Source organism: Monodelphis domestica, chromosome 3, assembly GCF_027887165.1.
Source record: "Monodelphis domestica isolate mMonDom1 chromosome 3, mMonDom1.pri, whole genome shotgun sequence".
Lineage (NCBI taxonomy): Eukaryota > Metazoa > Chordata > Mammalia > Didelphimorphia > Didelphidae > Monodelphis > Monodelphis domestica.
Window position 1 is genome coordinate 430670416 of NC_077229.1, and position 24196 is coordinate 430694611.

The following is a 24196-nucleotide window of genomic DNA, read 5'->3' on the forward strand; positions in this document are numbered from 1 at the left end:
TTGGCAATCTATTACTGAATTCTGTCTACTTATGTTCAACTTTGTTCTTCAACTATCTTAAGACTCATTTTTATTGTGATGCCAAATGTCTTAAAGATTTAGGTTTCTTTAAGGGTCTCACATTTTAATTATGTTGGGAAAATTGCTTATTAGCACATGCTCTTTTTACCCCAAGAAAATGATGGAGATGAAGGATAGAATAAAAGAAAGATAATGTATAAGTTCCCCCTGTTTAGGAACTCCACAAATGTAGGATAATTGTGTTAAGAGAACTCCAACTCATGGTTATGTGCCATGATCATGATTTTAAGTATAATCTGGAAACAGATTTCCATTCAGGTTTCTTAAAGTAACATTATTCAGGTAAAGGGATATACTGGGGCTACTTTAGCTCATCCTGTACTACTCAGAAGAAATCGATCTCTCTGGCCTATTGGACAAAGAATTTTATTCAACTGGTAAGATTTATTACTTCTTTTGAAATGAGCTATGATTACTTATCCAATAAAAGAATAGTGTAGATAATATGTCATGCTCTATGTAAACTAGTCCTTTTATCAATTCACAAGGCTATTATGGCCAAACTTCACGTTAGACACTGGAATAAAAAGACAAAAAATGAAATATTTTCTGCACTCCAGAGGCTTTCCTACCACTGAAGAGAAAACAAGTGCATAGAGAAATAGATACAAGATTATATATCTGTGTATGTAAATAGATACAAGATTTATTTATATACACACATACAAAATAAGTGCAACATGATTTTTGGGGGCAAATGGGTGGGGTGCACTAGCAGCTAGGGCAGTAAGGAAAGGTTTCATGGAAAAGGTGGCACTGGAGTTGAGTTTTGAAGGAAACCAGTGGTTCTAAGAGATAGAGGTGAAGAGGGAAGACAGTCAGGACTCTGTTCAGAGAGAAGAGATGGGGTTTTGTGAATGACAAACTGTAAGAAGATCAATTTGGATTTACCTTAGAGACATGATGGAGAACCTATGATACATGTGCCAGAGGGGACATTCAGAGCACTCTCTGTGGGCATACGTACTATTGCCCCAGAAGAGAGTTTGCCAGAGTTCATTATTAGAAAGCTAGAGGGATGCAGGGCTGGGCTGCTCCCCTCCCTTTCTCCAATAGAGTCCAAGGACATTTCTCACATTACCTGCCCCTCTAAAAAGTTCACCATCACTGCCTTAGATGATGTCAAGGAAAGAGAAAATGAACCCATGATTTATAGATATAGGGAACTCCCAATTGAGAAAACTCTCTCTTTCAACACTGGTGGCATCATTTTTGTAGCTTATGTGAATTTTCTAGAGTGGCTTGCTTGGTCACACAAAATGGTCTTCTTAGATTCAAGACCATCTCTCTAACTGCTGCTAAAGCAGGTTAACTTTCATGTGACAAGGAATAATAATACATAAGGCTGGCAAGGGAGGTTGAGATCAGGATTTGAACAACTTTAAATGACAAATTGGGTAGTTCATATTTGATTCTATAAGTAACAGGATGCCACTGGAGTTTATTGAGGAGGGTGGTCAAATGGTCATACATGTGCTTTAGGAAAATTATTTTAGCAGCTGTATGAGAGCATTCTTTACAGGATATTCAGGGTGTAAGCTAAAATACTTTAAGGAGTTTACTATCCCTGAGGCAATGAAGAATGCAAAGGGCAAAGCATGCCCCCAGGGTTTTGGGACACACCAAACATATTATTAAGTTACACCTATGTGTATATATGCTAAATTGAAGAGGAAGAAACCCTAGGGGCAAAGATACTCATTTCTATGCTATTGTAAGAATTCAGGTGAGAGGTGATAAAGAAATGAAACTGAGCAATGGTTATATAAGTGGAAAGAAGGAGAGAGACGCAAAAGGGGAGAAGAAAACAGAATTCTCAAACTAGACAACTGATTCATCATGTGGAGTGAGGAAAGGTGACTTGAGGAAGTCACTAAGGTTCTAAACTTGTAAACAAAGGCTGATATTGCCATTCACAGAAAAAAAATTAAGTTATCAAATGAGATTATATGTGTAAAACACTGCAAACCTAGCACTACATGCATCAATGTTGTTGTTACTGTTATGGTTCAGTCATGTTTGATTCTTAGTGATTCCATTTGGAGTTTTCTTGACAAAGGTACTGGAGTGGTTTTCCATTTCCTTCTCTAACTCATTTTTCAGATGAAGAAACTGAAGCCAACAGGGCTTAAGGGACTTGCCTAGGGTGACACAGTCAAGTAATGTCTGAGACCAGATTTGAACTCAAGTGTTCCTGATTTTAGGCCTGGTGGTCTTTCAACTCATGCTGCTGAGCTGCTAAATAAAGGAGTAGAGGGGTTTTGGGGAAAGATAATAAATTCTATTTTAGAAATGTTGACTTTTAGGCATAGGGTTTAGGAGAGAGACTAGGTTTAGAGAGAGAGAGAGAGAGAGAGAGAGAGAGAGAGAGATCTGGAAATCATCTGCTTAGAGATGACAATTAAGTCTTGGAAACTGAAGAAGTCACTAAGAGAAAGTGTATAAATTGAGAGAAGTATAAAAATAGAAACTTTGGATATAGCCACAGTTAGCAAATGTAGCATGGATGTTGAACCAGCAAAGATGACTGAGAAGCAATGGTTAGAGTTAGAAGAACCAAGTAACAGCAATGTCACAAAAACCCAAAGAAAAAAGTGGTGGTTAACAGAGACTAGCACTGCTGAGCAAACTTCCAGATATATAGATAAGTGAGAGTATTCTAGAATATCTAGTTAAATGTTCAAAAATTGTTCTTAAAACTTAAGTTTTCAAAGTCTTCTTACACAGTTACAAATTCTTTTTCAGATTTGTATTATATCTTTCATGCAAAATTTAAATAACTATACTGGCAACATGTGGTATATGTGTGTATAATGGAAACGGCATTCAACAATTCAAATGCTAGGTCCTCCACTTAATGGCTGTGTTATAATGAACAAGATATTTGATTTCTATGAGCTTCAACTAACTTATCTGTAAAATGTAGATGAAAACATTCACACATGTTATCTCACAGGGCTATTCAGAAAATAATAAAACATAACAAATGTTGCATTCAGGTATATAGCATATTTTTCATTCAGTAACCCACACAAGGAAGATATCAAAGGCAGAAAAAAGAAACCAAACAAAATACCTTTTGATATTTTGGTTTAATTTTCTTTTAAAAGAACATTTTAACTGCAAAGAGAGTCCCACATTAATATATGCAAATAAGGGAATAAAGGTAATAAAATGTAGATAAGCCAAAGCCTTTATGTGTAGAGAGGCAAAGTGTGAACGTTTTTCTCACTGTTAATCTCAATATGTGGATGAAAAAGTAAATTTTTATTTCAATCTGACTAAAGGTATCTGTCCTTCCATATAAACTCATAATTTGAGAAGAAATTGAGGGAGGCAGATAATAGATTGCTATTTTTTTGACATATCATACTGACAACCATTATGAGTTAGAATAAACCAAAGAGTATATACATTAAATAAAAATATGAATATATTATTTATTGAACAATTAGATATTTTTAGCTTCACTCCAATGGAAACTCAAACTTTGTTACAAAGAACTTTATTCATTACCAGTATCATTCTTTAATGTATGGAATTAATTATAATGAACCAAGAATCAGACAGTACATATAACAATAGAGGTCTAGAAGAAAAATTTTAAAACCTAATTATTCCAGGGGCCATCAAGAGAGCTCAATGGATTGAGAGCAAGGCCAAGAGAAAGGAGGTCCTGGGTTCAAATTTGGCTCCAGAAATTTCATAGCTGTATAACCCTGGGTAGGTCATTTAGCCCCCATTGCCTAGCCCTTACCACTCTTCTGCCTTGGAACCGATACACAGTATTGATTCTAAGAATGAAGGTAAGGGTTAAAAAAAGATTGAATTATTCCAGAATGAAAATTAACAATACATTTCCAGAATGGCAACAACAGCATCAGGAAGGATGTATATATCACAAATTGATGGTGGTGGTAAAACTGCAATATTCATGGAACTTTCAAACTAGAAGCAACACAGTATCTGTTGCTATAGTCAGAGTAGAGAGGCAAACCTCTGGCATTGAGAAAATCAATTTGGACAGAAAGATCAGCAGTGAGGATCCAACTATGGAATTCTGGTGGTGCTATCATAGCAACTGTCCTGATCTTCAAACAGGTCCAGCTATAGCATCAACACTTTTTGCCTTTCAGACTTCTTAGGCTGTATTAGCAGCTCAGTTATGCCAAATGATATATGGCCATAGTAACTATCAATAAAATAAACATCTTGAAAGAGCAACAGAGAGAGAAAGAGACAGACAGATAGAGAGAGAGAAAGATAGAGAGAGACAGAGAGTATATGGGTGTGTGTGTGTGTGTGTGTGTGTGTGTGTGTATGTGGTTGAGGAGTAAAAAAAAAAAGATATGAAGGGGAAACATGGCACAAAAATTGCTAGGTTAGTATATATTAACAGATCAGACATACCAAAGAATGTAATGGTCCTTCATAATTAGGCGATGATGATGCCTGCCCTCCATTTCTAGACCAAACAGCTGTGCCTGCTAATATTAAAATTGAAATCACAATTAGAAATTTATAAACAAAAAATGTCTTTCCAAGAGACAGTTTTGTAGACAAGGAAATACCAATTTCCATTTCCAGTTAGACTATAGAGGAGGCAAACAGAGACTTTCCCAAAACACCAAGAGTGGGTGTGAGGTGGGGTGGGGAGATATCTTTATGTAAAACATAAAGAAGCTGGGCCTCATGTTACCTCCTAACATAGATGATTTCGTTGATTCTGAAACTATATTTGAGAGCAGTTCCTGAAGGAGGAAACATCATTTTTAAAAAGAGAAGTGGTATGTTTAAAAAAAAAAAGGTAAGGTGGGGGGTGGGAGGAGGTTAGTGGCTGTTTATGGAAAGCCAGCTCATATCAGACTCTTACTGTGGTCAAACACATATTTGGTACATGCATTCAATCACTGGTCACTTATGACCAATAATTATCACAATAAAATTATACATAATGTAAAAATTTTCCAAGTTAAAATCAATAGTATAATATCTTGTGATAACCGGGTATTTTCCTGAGTAACTTATTTCCTTTTTTAATCACAATAATATATATCTATATGTTTGTGAATTATTTTTAGAATGACACTAACCAAGATGTTTCCATTTGAAAAGTAAAGACTGTTTTTGTTTGTGTATATATTTGCTTGGCAGGAATAAATGATTTTGGATTTTACTTGATACAATCAGAACAGTTACTATTGTCTTAGGTGATGAAAAGATGATTCTCTTATGAGGAATTTTGTTTTAGCAAGTCAGTATACCAATTGATCTTGCATGCTTCTTAAAAAAACAGACAAGACATAAGATTAAATATTTGTCCAGAAATTCATGCCATCATAAAAATGAACTTTTCTTTCAAAAGTTACCTTTTCTAACTGCCTAATAGAATTGTGAAAGCTTTTTCTGCCCTAATACTCCTAAATCATCATGCCACTGAGTGCAGTGTATACTTTAGTCCCCAAAATTATGCTATTGAGTTCATTGCTTTACATATCTAGTCAGTTACTAACTTTAAAGCTATTTTGTGCCCTTCTTTCCCTGCTATATAACTAACACTAGTGGTTCTTCATTTACACAAACATATGACTGAATTCACTTCACTGATGACTTTAAGACATAGTCTGGTAAGATATTAATTAAAATCAATTTTTAAGGAGAAAGACCTATTAGAAGGAATCTGTCTTCATAGCAAAGAACACAGATACTTAATACTACCATGAATCCACTGGAGATGTTTCTATTAGGTACTGTATTAAACCTTTTGAAAAGCATCTTTGAAAAATAAAATAATTTATGGACATTTCTCATAATCCATTAAACCCACTCTTGTCTAAGCAAAATGTCAAGGTCATGAAAATTGATTACATTACAAATCCAATTGGAATGCCTTTTTTCTTATCCAGATTTTTTTCACAGTTTATTTATAAAAAAAAGATATTTCCTTTAAATTATTCCTATGGCATTAAGAACTCAATAAAATTCTATATATCTCTATGGAACATATTTTTTTGAGCACATTTCCCTTCTGTTTAAATGAATATATTAACTGAACTTTGCCATTTGAAATAGGTTTCTTCTTTCTTGTTTCATGTCATCCACATACTGAGGAAAAACTTAAGACATATAAATACCTTCCTTGTATTCCATGGTTCTAACTCTTTTTTTCCCTGTGAATACTCAATCTATATATTCTGGGGGAAAAATACACAGCAACTATAACATTTCCAAATGGCAGTATGTTCTGTTATTCCTCTATAAATGTACTGGAGTTGTGAGAAATACTACCATTTACTACATTTCTCTCTTTTGAGAGACAGTGTCTAGTAGTGGATTGAGCTAGTCTTGAGTACCCGAGTTCCAAGTTCTGCCTCTGGTATACATTGTGTACTTAACTTCTCACTGGCTAAGGTAACTCTCTAAGACTCTAAGTTGCAGAGAAGTGTTCATTTGTATTGTTAGAGGGAGTTCCTCACCAGGAATTCCCTTCACAAATGAAATCACAGGTCCAACCAAAATAAAATGATCTCTCTCTATTATGACAAGCCTCTTATGAGGAAGTCACATTGCAAGCCTTACAGAGTGGTAAGGGGGTTATTCTTATTGAATAAGAACTTATAATGGTTAATTTATATATGTGTATATATATATATTAATTTCAATTGGTACTATGAAATCAAATTTCAAATACAGTACCTGAGAGAGAAGGAGGAGAGCCAACAGGAGTTGAAGGATTTGATGAAAAGCTGTTGTTAGTGTGATCTGGAGAATAGATCTTAAAACAGTAAAAGAAAAAAAAAACCATTGAATACAAAAACCCAAGCTATAAAGCAGACTTTAAAATAACCTGGTTAAGAAGCCTTGTATATAACCGATTTACCCTAATAGGATCATCTCAAATTCCAAAAAAACTGATACCACAAATTGCTCAATTACCAGTCTCCATGATTAGAAATGCTTATATAGATTCCTAAATAGTACCTTTGGAAAAATAACACCTTTGAAAACATAATAAAAGTCCATTCATATTAGTTAAAGTCTCTGCTCTATGACAGCATTAGAATTTTGTATAACCCAGATGGGTTCAGGGAGCATGACTAACCTAGATGCATTCACAGTTATGTAATCTGATAAGGTAGAGCATGGTGAGAATGTATGACATTGTACAAAGGACCCTGGGCTTAGAGTCAGTCATACTGCGTTCTAGTAGCTTTCCCCAAACTAGCTACAAATCCTTGAACAACTCACTTAATTTTCCTGTTTCCTCATATTAAAAACAAAACAAAACAGGAGCTATTGCAATTTTATAATTCTATAATATTCATGTATTTTTCATTTTGACCATGGTTTGTTCATGCAGAAAATAATTTTAAGAATTAAGTTATTTTTAAAGCACTAACATTTTTGGAAAGCATGTTCTGGTAAAATGAACTCATTTTATACCTCTAGTACTAGTGGTCATCCGACTCAGGCACCTAAGTTGTTGCCATGTCAACCTCTGCAATTTACATGTGTAAGTACATGTTTAGTCTACCCAGACAATATCAGATATGCCCCTTATAGGAATAAAATGTGCCCCTTTTCACTATGGTAAGCATAGGTCCTACAGCTCTCGCTTCTTGACAGTAGCCCAAGGAAATTCATAAGCAAAGTATTTCTGTGATTAAAGCCATCTAAACAAATCTTGTCTAACCCACCTCTACTTAATAGATGAAGATTCTCAAGTCCACAAAAGCTACATGATTTGCCTAGGGTTATACATCTCATTAGTGGCAGAACTGGGTCTCAACCTTTCTGACTCTACTCTGATGCTTTTCCTAATCAGAGGATTCCTAATCCTCTGATTAAATTAATAAATGAAGTTTTGTCACTGTCATTTTTTTTCTATTACTATATCTTACTTACTTTAAGAACTTGAGGCACAATCAGTGAATGATACTTTAGTTGACAATGTGAAGACTATGATGCTCAAGGGGACTTATAATCTAGTTTGCCTACCAAACTAAGTAATTTTGGACATGAAAGAAATAATAATGTCAAATTAATAGGACATGTACACACATATTCTAATGACTAAATAGTACAACTATTAGAAAAAAAGATGGAGGTAAAATCTTCACTTTTCACATACTTTGAAGACAACCCCCTCTACTTTTAACCAATGAACATTATATTTTACAACCAAGTATGACACTCTCTAGGATCAAATCTATCCTGTTTGCTGTTCATTTTCTGAAATTTCAAATGTCCACTTTTGATTAAAGTTCACCCTTTTACAAGGGTAAATGTGGAGTCCAAAGTAAATATTTTCTTACCGAAGCAAGTGCTTTCCCCAGAGCATCGCCAGTTTGTGAACTGCCTGCTGCACCACTTCCTCTATTTGCTGCAAAAACAAAAGGCTGAATGTGAAAACCAGGCAGTGAAACATTTCAGAATTTTCTATTCCTAGTCCACTTATTCATAATTTAATTGCATTTTAATGCTAATTATATCACATTAATCTTTAATTAGCATTAATTTGTTTGCTAAGGTAGATGTCAAATATATTCATGTTACATTTTTTCACAGATCAAATATACACCTGACACCTTGGTGTGTTCTTTTAAATGTCCTAATGGATATTTGTTCTATCCTTTGATTAAGGACAGTAAGAGGCAACGTGCAGTAACCACATGGAGAAGAGTTTATGGTTAGACAAGTCTCTTCAATTTAAAGTCTCTGGAATCTCCAAAATAGCCATAAAACTACCCAATATATGAAATTGGGTTATTTTCACCGCTAATCAACACTTGACACGTAGAAAACACTATCTATAGCTCCCTCAGAGTTTAGTGGACTAAATATAACATAATGAATTTATGGACTGAGGAAAATAAAATATTAAAAATGTATATATGTGTGTATGTATTTCTTTGTTAATACAGAAACAAAGTGCTGTCACCAAAATAAATCTAGTCAAAATGCTGAGGATAAAATTATGCCAATTATTTTACAGGCTCATCTTTATTATCCTAAATATACTAATCTATTGTTAAATAATGAATGATAAATAATGTACAAATGAAAAATTATCTGTAGTTCTCTGAAGCATTTCACAAGTAGCTTCTGGCTGGAATTAAAAATTTTTCAAGTAAGTGCTGAATATCTCTCTGAGGTCCTTATTATTAAACCAATAGCCATAATATAAATCAATATTAAAATATGCTATATAAATAGTGAAGCTGTGCATCATACAAGATAGTTCTGGGCTTGGAGTGAGGAAGACTTGTTTAGATTCCAACTTTAATCCTAACACTTACTAGCTCTATGACTCCAGAAAAATCACTTATATGCCTAAGGCAACTCCTTTGGTCTTATTTACTAAGTCATAGATGGATTGCAAAATGTATTAATGGATAGAATTTCTACAACAAAAGTTCCCTAAACTGTCCAAATCGTTGATCTTCCAAAGCCATTTTTTTTCTAGTTTATATCATATATTATGTAGTATTTATTAGCAGCTTAGGAAATATTAGAAAAGATATAGTATCACTATTTTGTAGAAGAAAAAAAGGCAATTTGAATTCTACGAATTTACTTTCATAAGACTTTGTATAATTTACACAATATTAAAAAAATAGGTTTTCCAAGTATGCTTGCTTGATTTCTAGCCCTGTCTTTGAACCAATAGGTTACATTTTAGTTTCTTCATCTGTCAAATAAAGATGTTAGAATAGATAGTAGTTAGGATTCTTTCCAAATCTGTAGATCTAAGATTCTATAGAAACCCAGCTTTGTACACTGCTAATACATTCTGTGAAATGAAGATATTATAATTGCCTTATCACAGCCACACTATATATTTTTCCTTTCCATTTTCACTATTGAGATTATATATAAGTGAAGAGGATACAAAATGTTTTAATGAAACTTTTTGTAGATTTAAACAGATTAGTTTACTATCCACTTTCAAACAGAGCAGTTAATAAGCATGACAAAAAACCTAAAGAGCTGAAAAAATGAATCAAACATTTATTCTGACCAAAACAAAACTAAAACTTTATTCATGCATATTTTACAAATTGATGGGTTTTTAAAAAATTCATTATCTCAGTCCTTGTTTAAAAGTGAAGTTACTTATAAAAACCTCAGAATTCATTTTGGAACATCATAGAATGGGATTAATTTATAATACTATTAAAATACTTGCAGAATTTTTTTTAAATAAAAAGGATATACATGTCTAAGGATTAATAATTTATTTTAAAAAGTCAAGGCTATTAAATTGGGGTCTGTGAACTTTTTTTAAAAAAGATATTTCCAACAATTCTGTTTTAGCAATTTCCCCCCTAATCTTCTATGTTTATTTCCTTTATTTGAAATCATTCCAAGATATGGTCCATGGGCTTTATTAGACTGTCAAAGGGAAAAAAAGTTAAAAATTCTTTGAAAAATAAAATGTTTCTTAAATAAACTCAGTCTTTTATTCTGCTTTCCTATGGCATCGTTTTGGGGCATTTTTCTCTTTAGGAATATTTGGGGGTATAACTGTCATGTGATAGTATCTCTTCATTCTGAACAGCAGGAAAAAAATAAGCTTATAGACCAATGCTAGGTTACTTTGTAAATGAATTTATTTTAAAAACTATTTCTAATAGTTAAATTGTTTTTGCTTTAGTTATACCTTTTAAAAATATAATATTCATTTCTGAAAATATCCCCGTCACTCCCTATGTATTCATTCCCTGTAAAAAAAAGGTTGAAAAAAGAAAAAGAAAATAGCTCCAGAGAAAGAAGGGAAATACATTTTCTTCACTTTTGTCTAGGGAGACATCTGGTCTGTATACATGGAGTTCAGTTTTGTTTTTTTTCCCTTTTCCTTCATATAATAGCTACTGTATTTCATTTTCCTGGTCCTGCTTACTTCACACTTGATCAGTTCATGCAACTCTTCTTGTGCTTTTCTGAATTTTTAATAATATGCCTTTATATTCATATATGACAATTTCTTTGGCCTTTCTCCTACTGAATTGTTTAATTTAAAATAATGTACCCATAAAATAAAAGATATAAGATTTACTCTATAAAATCCTATGGGAAAATTCCACATTATTACAATGGGATAGACAGCGGACATGGTGTCAATTATGGATAAAATGTTGAGGTAGTTTCCAAAGCATTTTCTCTTCAAAACAGCTTTGAAATAAAGAATAGAAACTGAATAGTAGTGAAGGGTGCAGAAAATAATTGTAGGAAAGTTGACTTAAAAAAGAGTTACTGATAAGATTTTTTATTAAGGAACAATGTGGATAATTATAAGCTTCTTACCAATTTTATTCAATATTCTCATTTTATATATAAAGATACTGAGATCAGGGGGTAGAGATGGCTGAACAAGAGAGAAAACATACTGCCATTTTGAACTATCATAAGAAGCACTCAAGAACAGAACAAGTAAGTGATATAAAGTGAGACAATATTGTCCAGAAACTTGGATTCAAGTCCTTTCCTATAGGGATGACCCTATATATGCTTCCCAACCTCTATAAATTACCTCCATCCATAAAATGGGAAAAATAGAACCTTACTATCTATAACCTGACAGCACTTTTGTAAGGACAGTAGTTTCCCAACCTTAATTGATTATATAAATTATTAGTAATATGTATAATATTGATAGAAGAAAGAGGTTTAAAACACTGTGGATAGCAGAACTAAAAGAAAACTTAAGGCATCTGATCAGACCTTTCTGGTTTATAGATGAGGAACAACTCAGGTAAAGAAAGGTGTGTGTGCAAATTTCTACACAAACACACACACACATATGTGTGTATATACACAAATATGTTTATATTACTGAATATATAGTTTTATAAAGAAACAAAATCCATCTCTCTGAAAATTTTATATCATCAGTATGTCAACTTTTAAAAGTCTCTGACAAAAGAGAATGGATAAATAAAACATGAGTTGTTTAATTTTCAAGCAGAATTATTGCTTCCTTTTATGATAGGGAACATACATGGTACTAACTTAAATTTCTGGGCTACTTTTCCTTAAGTTTTGTTCTTTAAACCTGCCCTTCCGTATCTTTAATTCTATAGATATTAGCTGAGCTACCCAATCTTTGCTTATATCGTAGTTAAACATGAGTTTATAGGGAGGGAAGGATTTCAGGACATCTCTCAACTGAATCCCTTAATTTATGAGGATACCAAAGCCCAGACAGGTGAGGGGACATTCTTAAGGTCATATGACTAAAGCCAAGATTAGCACCCAAGTCTTCTCTTAGTACACTCTTTTCTAGTATTTCATGGTATCACATGTGCAAAATACTGATGACAAAACAAGGCAAGAGTTGGCTTAGCTGGTGGGCAACAATTGGGATTATTTCCTCCCTTATCTTACTCAAAGTCATAGGAAGGGAGGAGGAGAGGGACAGGACCCATTTCTAAATACAATTCTGCCATGAATATAGAGGATATTTAATTGTTGAGATGAACTATAATTTTGTAGGAGGGTTCAGCACAGCCAGTTAGTTCATTATCAGTCAGAGAACTTGAACACAGGTGCTGCTGCTGCGGGCTGTAAAATGAGCAAAATGAAGAAGGATTTTTAAGATCCTTAGCTCTGCTTTGGACCACCCTCTCTCTTTCTTAATATCAGCTTTGGGAAAAAAGAAAGTTATATTCATACACACCCTAACAAAAAGCCAGGATGAACTGTGTACCTAGGGACTCGCTGAATTTGGAAAATGTTAGAAGCCTGAATTAGCCTCACAATGGACACTCATAATCCTAATATTTGAACACCATGCAGATCATATCAAATGTATAAAGTCATATGAAAAAAGTCTAGGTCATGCGGTATCTAAAGAAGACACATTTCTTTAAAATCTGAGATTCACTGACTAGAATGCTGGACGTCTTCTGGTTGTTTGAACTGCTGGGTGTGTAATGTGAACTGTGGACCTGATATTAATGATGAAAATTAGGCAGCATCTCCGAGGCAGTATTTTATTTGGCACAGCTTTAAAACTGGAAACAAATATATAACTCTAAAACTTTACTTGTAGGGGAGGTTTGGTGGGAGAATGGAGAGTTTAGCAGGAAGCTAGACTTCCTAATTATGTGCACAAAACAAAAGAGAACTTTTAGTTCAAATTGGTGTAATCTCAGTTGGTGGTCCTTCTAACTAAAATGCATTGATACTTCAAGATAAAATTCATATTTCTCTTATGCTATGTGTGACTATTCATCATCCAAACTGTACTCAAAAGCTCAAGATTCTTGTAAAACATAAAGTGAATATTATATGACTACTTTAATAACAACATCACCGAGAAACCAAGTCCTCAAGGGGAAAAGAACATAATGTTTCTACTAGGAAAGCCACATACTGAAATGTATCATATCATACAAACATGTCATTAGAAGTAAAAGTAGCAAGATAGATTAATTCAAGAATCAGATAGATATATTCCAAGTAATCTTTAGCACATGTTGAATTAAATCTATCTCGGTAATCTATTCCTTCAACATGGCTTAGTTTGAGGCTTTTTAATACACGAGTAACCTCATCCATAGGAAAGGGCTTCAACGTTAGCCCAATCGAGCAATACTTGTTAATACAGTTAATTTATTTGTTAAATACACAATTCTTATTTTTCCCCCTAGGCACAAGAAAGCTGGAAGTCCCAAATCATAGTGGGATTTATTCCATGGACTTACATGGATGAAGAAAATGTCATATATTGGTGGGGATGGACTTTTGTATTCTTGGGGAGCTTCATTCTGCCGAATTAGGGAACATTCATGGTGGGAGAAGCAGGTATGGTAGGGACTCTGTTCTTCTAACCCTAATTCTGCACATCTGATATATATACTTCACACTATTCCTTCCACCTAGTTACCCTGGTACTAACTCAAAGAGGAAAATTCAACAATATATTTGTATTCTCAATGCTTAGAACAGTACTTTGTCCAAAGTAGGAATTTAACAATGTCTGTTAAATTGTAAAACTGGACTTTACTTCCCTTTTTGATAAGTTTACTTTCAGTACTGCCAGAACAATTTGCCAGTCCCAAGTTAAACCCATCCTTGGAAGAGCCTATACAAAAACATGACAGCAGCTCTTGTAGGTAATGGGTAATTGACTGATTCACTTCAATTCTTCAATGACTTCATTATTTCACTGATATGGGTCCTTCCTCTAATGGTACAGGTCACTGCCCATCCATGTCATTTTATTCTGTGTGACCCTGTCTCCTTAAGTAAATGTTGTAGAGGATATTCCCAAAAGATCTCCAAGTTATTAAGCTATGTTGTTAAAATCTACTCTGATGTTTGGCTATAGTACTGAATTCACTTTGGGTCCCTGGACTATGTCAGTAGCTAGTAATTGTTTTGCCATGTTGGAGAGGTTCCATTTAAGATCCTATTGAAAAAAGAGTGCTTGATGCTTTAGCTCAAGCCTAAGTAAGAAAAGAGAAGTTCTTAACCAGAGGTGGGTAATTTGATGAACACAACCTATGGTTTTCCTATTCTTCTAGTTCAATTTTAACTCAGAATTGGAATGAGCACTTTCTTTAACCCATGCACTTTATTCCAATTTACAAATAGGTCCTGTACAGTTTAAGTTTCAATTTAATTTTTAAAAAATAAATGTGATTGTGACACTGGCAAATGACTATGTAGAAGAGTTACAATATTGATGCTTCCTTGAGGTTGGCTGCTTTTGACTTCTCCAGATGAAAAAAAAATCATTATAAATTTCTACTGAAGACACATTGATTGTTATATTATAAGTCAATGAATCATCAGTATAAGAAAAGTATCCCTCTTTAATAAAAAAATAAAACAAAGTAAATGGCTTCCTTTTGAAAAAATAATCAAAAACCTGTTCAACCCAAAACCTTGTACTCAACTTCATCTCTTAAAACTGGATTAAAGAATGATCTAACTTCTACTTTTATAATTACCCATAATTAAAGGAATTCCAGAGAGGTTAAATTGTTAAAGGTTCATAATACAATTCTCCTGTCACATTTATTAAATCTTACATCTTTGAGTAAGACTGGGGCTTTGCTTCCTCCTCTGTAAATAGAGTAGGTTGGAATAGATTACTTCAATATTTCCAGTTCTTTTTTCTGATTACATGATTTTAAGTTTTGTTCTAGCAAGTAACTCATGGGTAAATAATTGAGTCTATAAGTAATAATGAGATAAATACCACAAAAGAAATAGATTCTCAGTATATGTGAGTGATAGTAATATAGTCTTCCTTCAAACTGGAAAAGTAGTCTACTGGATAGCATCTCCATTGTGAAAATACTGACTTGTATCTTACCAAGAAAATGTGAAAAATATGATGCCCATGTGTTAATGCTTGAACTCCATTCTTACTGCATTAGTACTGCTTACAGTCATTTTATACAGAATCATGTGTGTAATCTAAAACATGTGTTAGGTTATGTGTTCCCTATTTACCAATTATTTAATTAGCTCTGTTTGTTCTTTGAGATATAGGCAATGTAATATTTCTTTATTTCCTGCATTTAAGTATGAGTGAATATATGCCAAATATTTTAGAAACTCCACAGATGTATTTTATTAATCTATACTGTTTGTTAGGAAAGTATCAGTAACATCAGAAGAGAAGGCTTCTCATCTTGTTATAAAAACTTACTGCCATTATTGAAGTCCAACATACTCTGTGAAAATCAAATCAAATTCTGAAAGAATTATTATATAAGAGAACCAAAGTCTCTTGGTTGCTACAGTAAGGTTAAAAACACATTTGAAATATTTTTTCAAGAAATATTTAAAAGATCAAAGATATATTTTATTAAAAGATACAACCATTAGGGACTCTGATCCCATTTGTACGAGTCCTGGTAACCTGAGCAAATTAGTTATTATGTCTAGATGGTTTCTTTTCCTGAAAGATGAATTACTACAGCAAATTCCCTCACTAAAGGATGATGAAACCTTATCATTCATTTATTAGTGAGAAGTTCTGTATTCTGTCACAAGTACAAAATTATTTTAGATTGGTGTTACTTTATATGGGGTTAAATAATGCTGATTCTCTCCCTCCCATTAACTCAAGGCTTCTCTTCTCACCCTTTGCACTTGAGCCAGTGGCTTAGTGTCTACAAACAACAGGGGCATCTTTGGCACTTGTGATTTCACTACAGAACCCATGTCTGATAATAAAGTCTTATCACCCATAAGACAATTACTAGCACAAACCTAACTCAACAAAATAATCACTTTTTCCCCCTCTGAGATTAATAGCTAATCTGACTATAAGTCATTCAACAATTATTATTTTATGGCACTCACATTACTAGCTATTTCCAAGTCTTATTATACTCTTTTCTCATATTAGAAATAAAGTGGTTTGCGAATTAACCTATACATATTTATTCCATTTACTGTAAATATATGAGTCTTCCCTTGGTTTACTTCTTCATCAACTAAAACTGCATCTTCCCTTCTGAACCTCTCCACACTCTATTTATTAAACTGAAAAAATACTAAAATCAAAAATAGACAGGAAACCTCAGCCAACAAATCTAAGTAAATGAATGATCATGCATTCTGCTTTGGATCTAAAACTCATGGCTAGAGTGATGGGGCTTTCCATCAGCCAAACCACATGTATAGTGTAATATTGCTTTCATTTTCTCCTCTGCAACTATTTCTTTTTTATTGCTTTTAAATTTTGCATACCTCATGGATAACTAACAAAATCTTACCATGGATTCACCATAAATTTTGTCCTTAGTTTCCCAAATTTAGAAGTTTAGATACAAAAATTTGCAATAATGAAATCTTTCTAAATCTCTGCTTATCAAAGCTCACGAAATTCCAGTAGAGATAATAAACAAGAGTCCAAAGCAACATCTCAGTTTGATATAAATTCATTTTATGACATTATTTCTTTTTTTTAAGTTTCAAAAATCCCTTGATGGCTCTGCTTGCTCTTTCTATGTGAGAGCATTATTTTATTCAAATCTCCTTTCTTAATACCAAGAGCAAAAGAAAAGCTAAACACCGAACATCAATATAAATAGAAAGGCCAGTTTTCACTAAGCCAATAGAAACCTCTAGAAACCTGCATCTTTAATCCTATTGAAACACTGACTATTTGGATTAAGCTAATATTTTTAGTATGTTAGCTACTGAATTATTAAAGAGGGACTTAAAAAAGGAAACTTTTTTAAGTTAAGCCTGAACTATCAGATGGCTGCAAGCAAACTTACTATAAGTAAAAAAAAAACAAAGTTTTAATTTCTAAAGTCCTTTCTTTTGGTCACATGCATTAACATGGATTCTTCTCAATGACTCACCCATTATACTGTCTGTTCCATTAGCAGGTGGTGTGCAGGAAGAGGCGCTGTAATGGTTTGTACCACTACGATGGAAAGTAGACATCGGCGGAAGACTAGAATTGATGTCTGCTGAGGAGTGTGAAGGATAACTCTGTAGTAAGAAACAGAAAATACAAAGTTAAAAAAATCCCCTATCAAGTTTTATATTTCTGCCTTGCTTAACTAAGAACTACTCATTTTGCACCAATTTTTACCTTTAGGTTACATAAATAATTAAGTACAATTATTAGTTACTCTAAATTTCTTAGACCTTCCACTTTATAGGCTGTATAAATAAAAAAAAAATTGTGTGTGACCCTCAGAAAGATGGCATATGTGGCTGGCTTGAATTTTCATCAAATAAGACTGTAATTATCAAATATCTAAGCATTATAAAGTGAACACTGCACAAAAAATTATCTCCATCTGTATAGTTGAAAAATGTTGAAATGAATACCAAGAATTCTGATGTTAGTTTGATTCAGTTTTCAATTAAAGATCATCTGTATTGGAATTTTATGGCTTTTAAAGTGGTCATTTGTGAAAGAATTCACCACATACTAATTTTTTAAAAAGCAAATTAATATCGACTTGTTTTATATGACCTCCCAATACGATCTATTCTTATTTTCTTTATATCAAGTGGTAAAAGATAATTAATAATTTAAAATTTTCCTGCTGCCTGATTAAATCACTTTTTTTCCTAACTCACTAAATAGAAACTGGAAAAAAAACCCAAGATTAATTTCTTCTGAAAGGATATGGTTAAGAACCATAAACAAACATCCAAATTTGATTAAGGTTGAACAAAATTTAACTGAGAATGACTCATTTTGTTTTTGGTACTTTCTTGGCATGACCTCTCTACTAGCTGCTAACTACAGAGTGGACTTTGAAATAAGATTATCTTTAAGAATCATTTAGTTTATAGTCTAATTTTTTTGAGTGAAATGATTATGACAGTACTCTATATATGTCATTTTTCCCAGAGCAAAGGGGGCTGATCATCTAAAACATATACTTTCTTTGATTATACATGTAATATAATGATAAGAATAGCATTACTTTATTATATAATTACTGGGGTACTTTTTTAGCTGTAAGTTTTAGGAATACTATATTAAGTTGCACGGGAAGTAGTTATGAAAGCTTAAATTTCACTCATTTGTTCTTCATTAGCCTTTATTGTCTTAATATATCCATTATTCAAAGTATAATCCGGTTCCTCTCTACCTCCTTTACATTTTCTCTTATTCTTCCAACCTCCTCCCCAAGATCCCTTCCTTTCTTGAATTCCTAGATACTGATACTTTGCAAAGAATCACATCACTTTATTAAGTACTGTCTTTCCTAATTCTTTTAAGTTGTTTCATGTGTGTATCATCTCCCCAAATAATACATAAAGCAGAGAATGTCTTACACTTTTTAAAATCTTCCTTTCACTTAGGATAGGATTGATAAAGCAAAACAAAACAATTTCTCTTTCTCTTCTATTTTCCAAAGCAAAAACAACAACAAAAATTAGGGGGGAAAAACCCTTCTGGTTCATTCACTGACAGATAGCATTTCATCAATAAATGCTGATATGCAGAGTATCTGAGACTAAGCCATTTTTGGCCAGTGGTCTTAGGTTTCAATGCTGATTTTACCAATGTCAAAGTGACTTTTGACAAATTATCTTTGCATAAAGCAGAAGCACCTCAGACTAGCATGAAGAAAGATATCTTTGTTGAGGCTCCTGAATCACTAATCCTATCCAATTTTGCTCACTATTATTATAAGAATTGGCAATTAGGTGACACAGTGAAAAGAGTACCAGGCTTGGAGTCGGGAAGATTCATCTTTTTGTGTTCAAATCTGGCCTCAGCCATTTTCTGGGTGACTTGGGCAAGTCATGTAATCGTTTGCCTCAGTTTCCTTATCTATAAAATGAGCTGGAGAAGAAAATGGCAAACTATTCCAGTATCTTTGCCAAGAAGACCTCAAATGGGGTTACAAAGAGAAAGATACAATGGAAATGACCGAACAACAAAATAATAACTCCTAAAATAATGCTGCTTTTTAATGAGATATTCATAACATGATATGTGGTTCAGAGTAAGAAAGGATAATGGGATGGTAAGCAGAGAAAGCTTTTGGGAAAGAATCCCATACTTAAAAAATCACTTGTCAAATATTTATAGACCACCTATCAAACTTCAACTCTATAGGAGTTAGGAGCTTTTGAGAAGTTTATGATATGAGTGATGAAGCATATTCATTAAAGTTATATACTTTAGGCAGGCAAGAGAAGAGGTGAATGAATGTTAAAATGATGAAATGTATTTATGAGGTGTATCAGACATGGGTAAAACCTAATTAAAAAAAAAACCCAAATAATGAAACTTACAAGTCATAGGTATTTCATGTTCCTTTTAAAACTATATTTCATTTTAAAGAATAAATCTCAAGAAAACTATATGACATTAGGGAATTCATTAAACAACAAAAATCAGAAACAACTGTCAGATTATGTCCTTAAGTCCAACAACTTAAAATACTATACGTGCTGTATGTAGAATTTTCTATCATGAGAACTGATATTCAGAGTGATAATTCTGTGATAATAAAATACCTGTAGAAAAGATCCAATCACATTTTTTCCAATATGTATACTAAGGTAGGAAATTAGAATCTGACAATTTAACAAGAGGTGATGGTAAAAATATTTAACCAGAATAATAAAAGTCCCAAGTGTTCTAGTTAATTAGGATTTTAGTTAGGTAAAATAAAGACTAGCAGAAGGCTCAGTCAGTCAGTTAACAAACATTTATTAAGTCTTTATTATGTTCCAGGTTTAGATGCTGCTGTCACCAAGGATACAGGGGAATATGTGTTATAAAAATGGAAGTAGTCATGTGAAATTGAGATGGGAAGAACCAATGGAAGAAATAGGAAAAAGAACATAATATTGAAATGTTTATTTTGTAAAATAAAAATAAAAAAAAACATTGAAATGTTACTTTGATGAGATGCTATTAAACTATTTCATAACATTTTCCTTAAATTAAAAAAAAACATGTAGCATATGTGATTTCTTTATTGGGGATTATTGTGTATGTGTTTTTAGTTTTACAAATAGAATCTCCTATGTGACCTTTTTTTCTCTCTTCAAAAAAGAAATGGAGGCTGATACATATTTAGATAAGAATGGATATATGGGGGGCAGCTGGGGAGCTCAGTGGATTGAGAGCCAGGTCTAGAGACTGGAGGTCCTAGGTTCAAATCTGGCCTCAGACACTTCCAAGCTCTGTGACCCTGGGCAAGTCACTTGACCCCCATTGCCTAGCTCTTATCACTCTTCTGCCTTGGAGCCAATACACAGTATTGATTTCAAGATGGAAGGTAAGGGTTTAAAAAAAAAAAAGAATGGATATATGGCTCATAGAGAATCAACCTCGTGCACTCTTTAAGGGAATATACCTGTTAATGGTGCATAGACAGGTCGTGAAATTGAAAAAGGAGATGAAGAGGAATAACTTAAAAAAAAAATAAACCCAAGGCTGGTAGGTTAATTTATATACTTCAAAGATCAGGACAGAATAATTAAATGGAAAACATGAGAAGAAAGCATGCAAAGATATTCAAAGATTTAGATTTATCATGAGATAAAAACAAAGAGACAACAATACAAGATTCCTTGAGACTTTTTATAGATCCATTCAAATAGTTAGGAAATGTGTAGACAATGGTAAAATATAGTAAAAACTAATGAGAAGTTTATAGTGATAGAGTAACATTTGTTCTCTATAGTTTTTTTATGTGGGAAATATACATAAAATATTTAAATTTTAAATACTTGTTGCCAAAATTATTCTGAGAGAAACTAACAAAGCTTTTTTTTCTTCTCTTAATGCACTTAAGGCAAGGGTTCTTAATCTTCTTTTGAATTGGGTTCTCCCTAGGCCATCTGATAAAACTTATCTATGGACCCTCTCTTAGAATGTTTTTAAATGCACAAAACAATATGCATAGGATTATAAATTAAACTGATTACATAAAAATAAAATAAATTAATTTTTGAGGTGACTGACTCAATTCTGTGTGTAATGACTGACTACAGGGACTCCTAAATGACATGCCTATTAGAAAAGTTAGAGCTTTTTCTTTACATTTATCTAAAGGAGAAAAGGGCAGCTAGGTGGTATAGTGGACAGGAGGCCAAGTCTGGAGTGAGGAAGTCTCATCTTCATGAACCCAGACAGTCTCAGACACTTACAAGTTTTGTGATTGTAGGTAAATGACTTAACCCTGTTTGCCTTAGTTTCCTCATCTGTAAAATGATCTGGAGAAGAAAATGGCAAACCACTCCTAGTACCTTTGCCAAGAAAACCCCAAATGGTGTCACAGAGAGTCAGGCTCTATTGAAACCACTCAATAAAAAAGAAAGAAGAAAAGGTAAAGTTTTAGCAACAGTTACCAGGTGAATCCTGCCATCAACTGAACTGAGGCTCATTTTTTTCCATGTGTGATGGAAGTCTCTTCATCTCTCAATGACATGGAAGGCGAATGGTTTTGGTGGGAATATTTTTGGTCATCATTAGATAGATAACACTAAGACAGGCATTACAACAGCTGCCTGCACCCAGACAGCAAGAAAACAAGTGAAAGGTTGAGAGTTTTAGTTAAAAAAGAGAGAATGGAACATGGAGCTCACTTTAACTTGGGATGCTAGGCGCACTGGACTGAAATGGACCTTGATTGGTCAATTTCACATTCCATTGTCTAAAGATCATGACTAAATTATTACAAACAGATGTGATTCTCTCCTATTTTTAAAACCTCCAGGACAGTAGGCTCAACAATCTTTTACAAGTAATCCCATTCTAAAGTTTAGCCTTTTATTAATCAAATACAAAAATAAATTAGACCTAAGTTCTGAATTACTTTGTAAATGTGTGAATTATAATAGCAGTTATCTGTGAGATTTGGTTGGTTTGTATCTTCTGGAAGGTGGAATTGTAAAGGAAGTAGTAATCTAGTATGCATGAAAAAAAAGAAAAACTAAGATCTTAAAGTTATTGCTCAAGTAATAGTTTTCTTGTTTGTGGTTTTAAAAAGTGTACATCTGTTGTAATACATTACAATAAAATATTTGGGAACTGAGAGGCAAGATTGGATAGTCTTTGAGAGCTGGTCCCAATGACAGAAAGACTTGGGCTCAAATCTTGCTTCTAGCAAATACTTGCTTTCATTTAATTCTTCAGGGCCCAGGTAATCAACTGCAAAGCAGATATAGATCTCTATTGGTAAACCAAGTTCCCAAACACCATTCACCTACAAAATCAAGGAAACTGTGTGTGTGTATTTAAGATAGCAATCATGCTGTTCAAGAGCTTTACCAATGGAAATGAAGACCTAGCATTTAGGCACAATTACCAAAATAACAGGCAAAATCTTCTCCTTTGGCCTGATTTTCCCAGACAATTATAGAAAAAGCTTCACTTTTGTACCTTGTAGGCTTGGCCAAAGGCTACAAGCTAAATAAATGTATGGAACTATCATCATTTCCAAATGAAAGGACATTGATTTCCCACAGCATACTCAAATTACTGTCAATCAGTTTCACAGATTCTTAAAAGTATTTTCAATGAGAGATTCTGGATGGTTAAATCACTGAAATTACATTGATTACTGAATGTAATAATTTGCTGTTATTCAAGTTAGTGGAGAAAACTACATCAGAATGCAGAGAAATAGTTCTTGCTTCTTTAAATTTTTATACTATAATTACTGAAATTTGTTAATTTGAGGAATCCAGAAATGACATTCTATATTGTGGGCTGTCTATCTGCCACTAAACACTAATACTGAGTGGGTAGGGTTTATGTAAGGTTATTCTTCGAAGTGGTAAAATTGTTTTGCCTCAACATCTCTTAAAAGAGAAAAGGGGTTTTAGTTTGAACTCATACTTTTCACTTGCAACTGATGGCATTTTAAAACTAACACAATCCTTTTGTAAGCAGTAGTGACAAACTTGGTTAGTTAAGGAAGCATCAAACTAACCTACTCTTAACTTTCTGTGTCCTGAAGTCTGAGAGGAAGAGAAAAGAAAGGGAAAAAAAGGGAAAAAAAAGGATAATTGAATCAAATAAGCAAACATTTTTAAAAAGACCAAACAGCCTAATCAGGCAAGGGAAGTGTCAAAACTTTTAAATTCAAATGTCTATAGGGCATATAACGAATAGTAAGTTTCTGTTACAATTACAATAAAAGCTTTTGTTAATCAGTATGTCCAATGAATAAGAAAAAGTAGTTGTAGAAAAAGAGTAAAACTGTTGATAAAATTCCAGTTGATTAAAAATTAATTCACCTAGATCCAGTCCAGAGAGTCTCTCTTACACTTCTCTGGCACCCTCCTCTACATGAGATGAAGTGAGATATCCTGGTGAGAGGTTAGAAAATAAAACATTTGCTGTTTATTGTAAAGGTATTTAAGTCAGATGTTTCTATCAAAATATGATAGCATAATCATTTTACACATGTAAATTAGAGATCAAAAGTAGTACTGGAAAAGATAAATCATCACTAGAAACTTGTTCTCAGTTGCTAAGATGTCCTATTCCTCTTGTAGAGTCTCAGTTATTAAAAGTGATGATTTGATGATGTATTGAGAGATTTAAGAAATCTCATAAAAATCCAACTTCCTGGGCTTTCTTGGTAGCAAAATGCAGATAACATGCCTTTGGCTATATCTGCAGTAACTTAAAGGAAATGGA

At 33.2% G+C, this 24196-nt stretch overlaps 1 protein-coding gene across 15 annotated transcripts in view; it reads right to left on the reverse strand.

Annotated features, from left to right (window-relative positions):
• The window catches only part of TCF4 (transcription factor 4), a 438336-nt gene that overhangs the window by 39238 nt on the left and 374902 nt on the right, over window positions 1-24196 (reverse strand). For all 15 annotated transcript variants that reach the window (XM_056824455.1, XM_056824457.1, XM_007487546.2 and 12 more), the window contains 4 exons: window positions 17418-17550; window positions 8397-8464; window positions 6778-6856; window positions 4492-4568 (listed from right to left, as the gene is read on the reverse strand). In XM_056824455.1, coding sequence (XP_056680433.1) covers window positions 4492-4568; window positions 6778-6856; window positions 8397-8464; window positions 17418-17550 — 357 coding nt within the window. The remainder of the gene's footprint in view (window positions 1-4491; window positions 4569-6777; window positions 6857-8396; window positions 8465-17417; window positions 17551-24196) is intronic.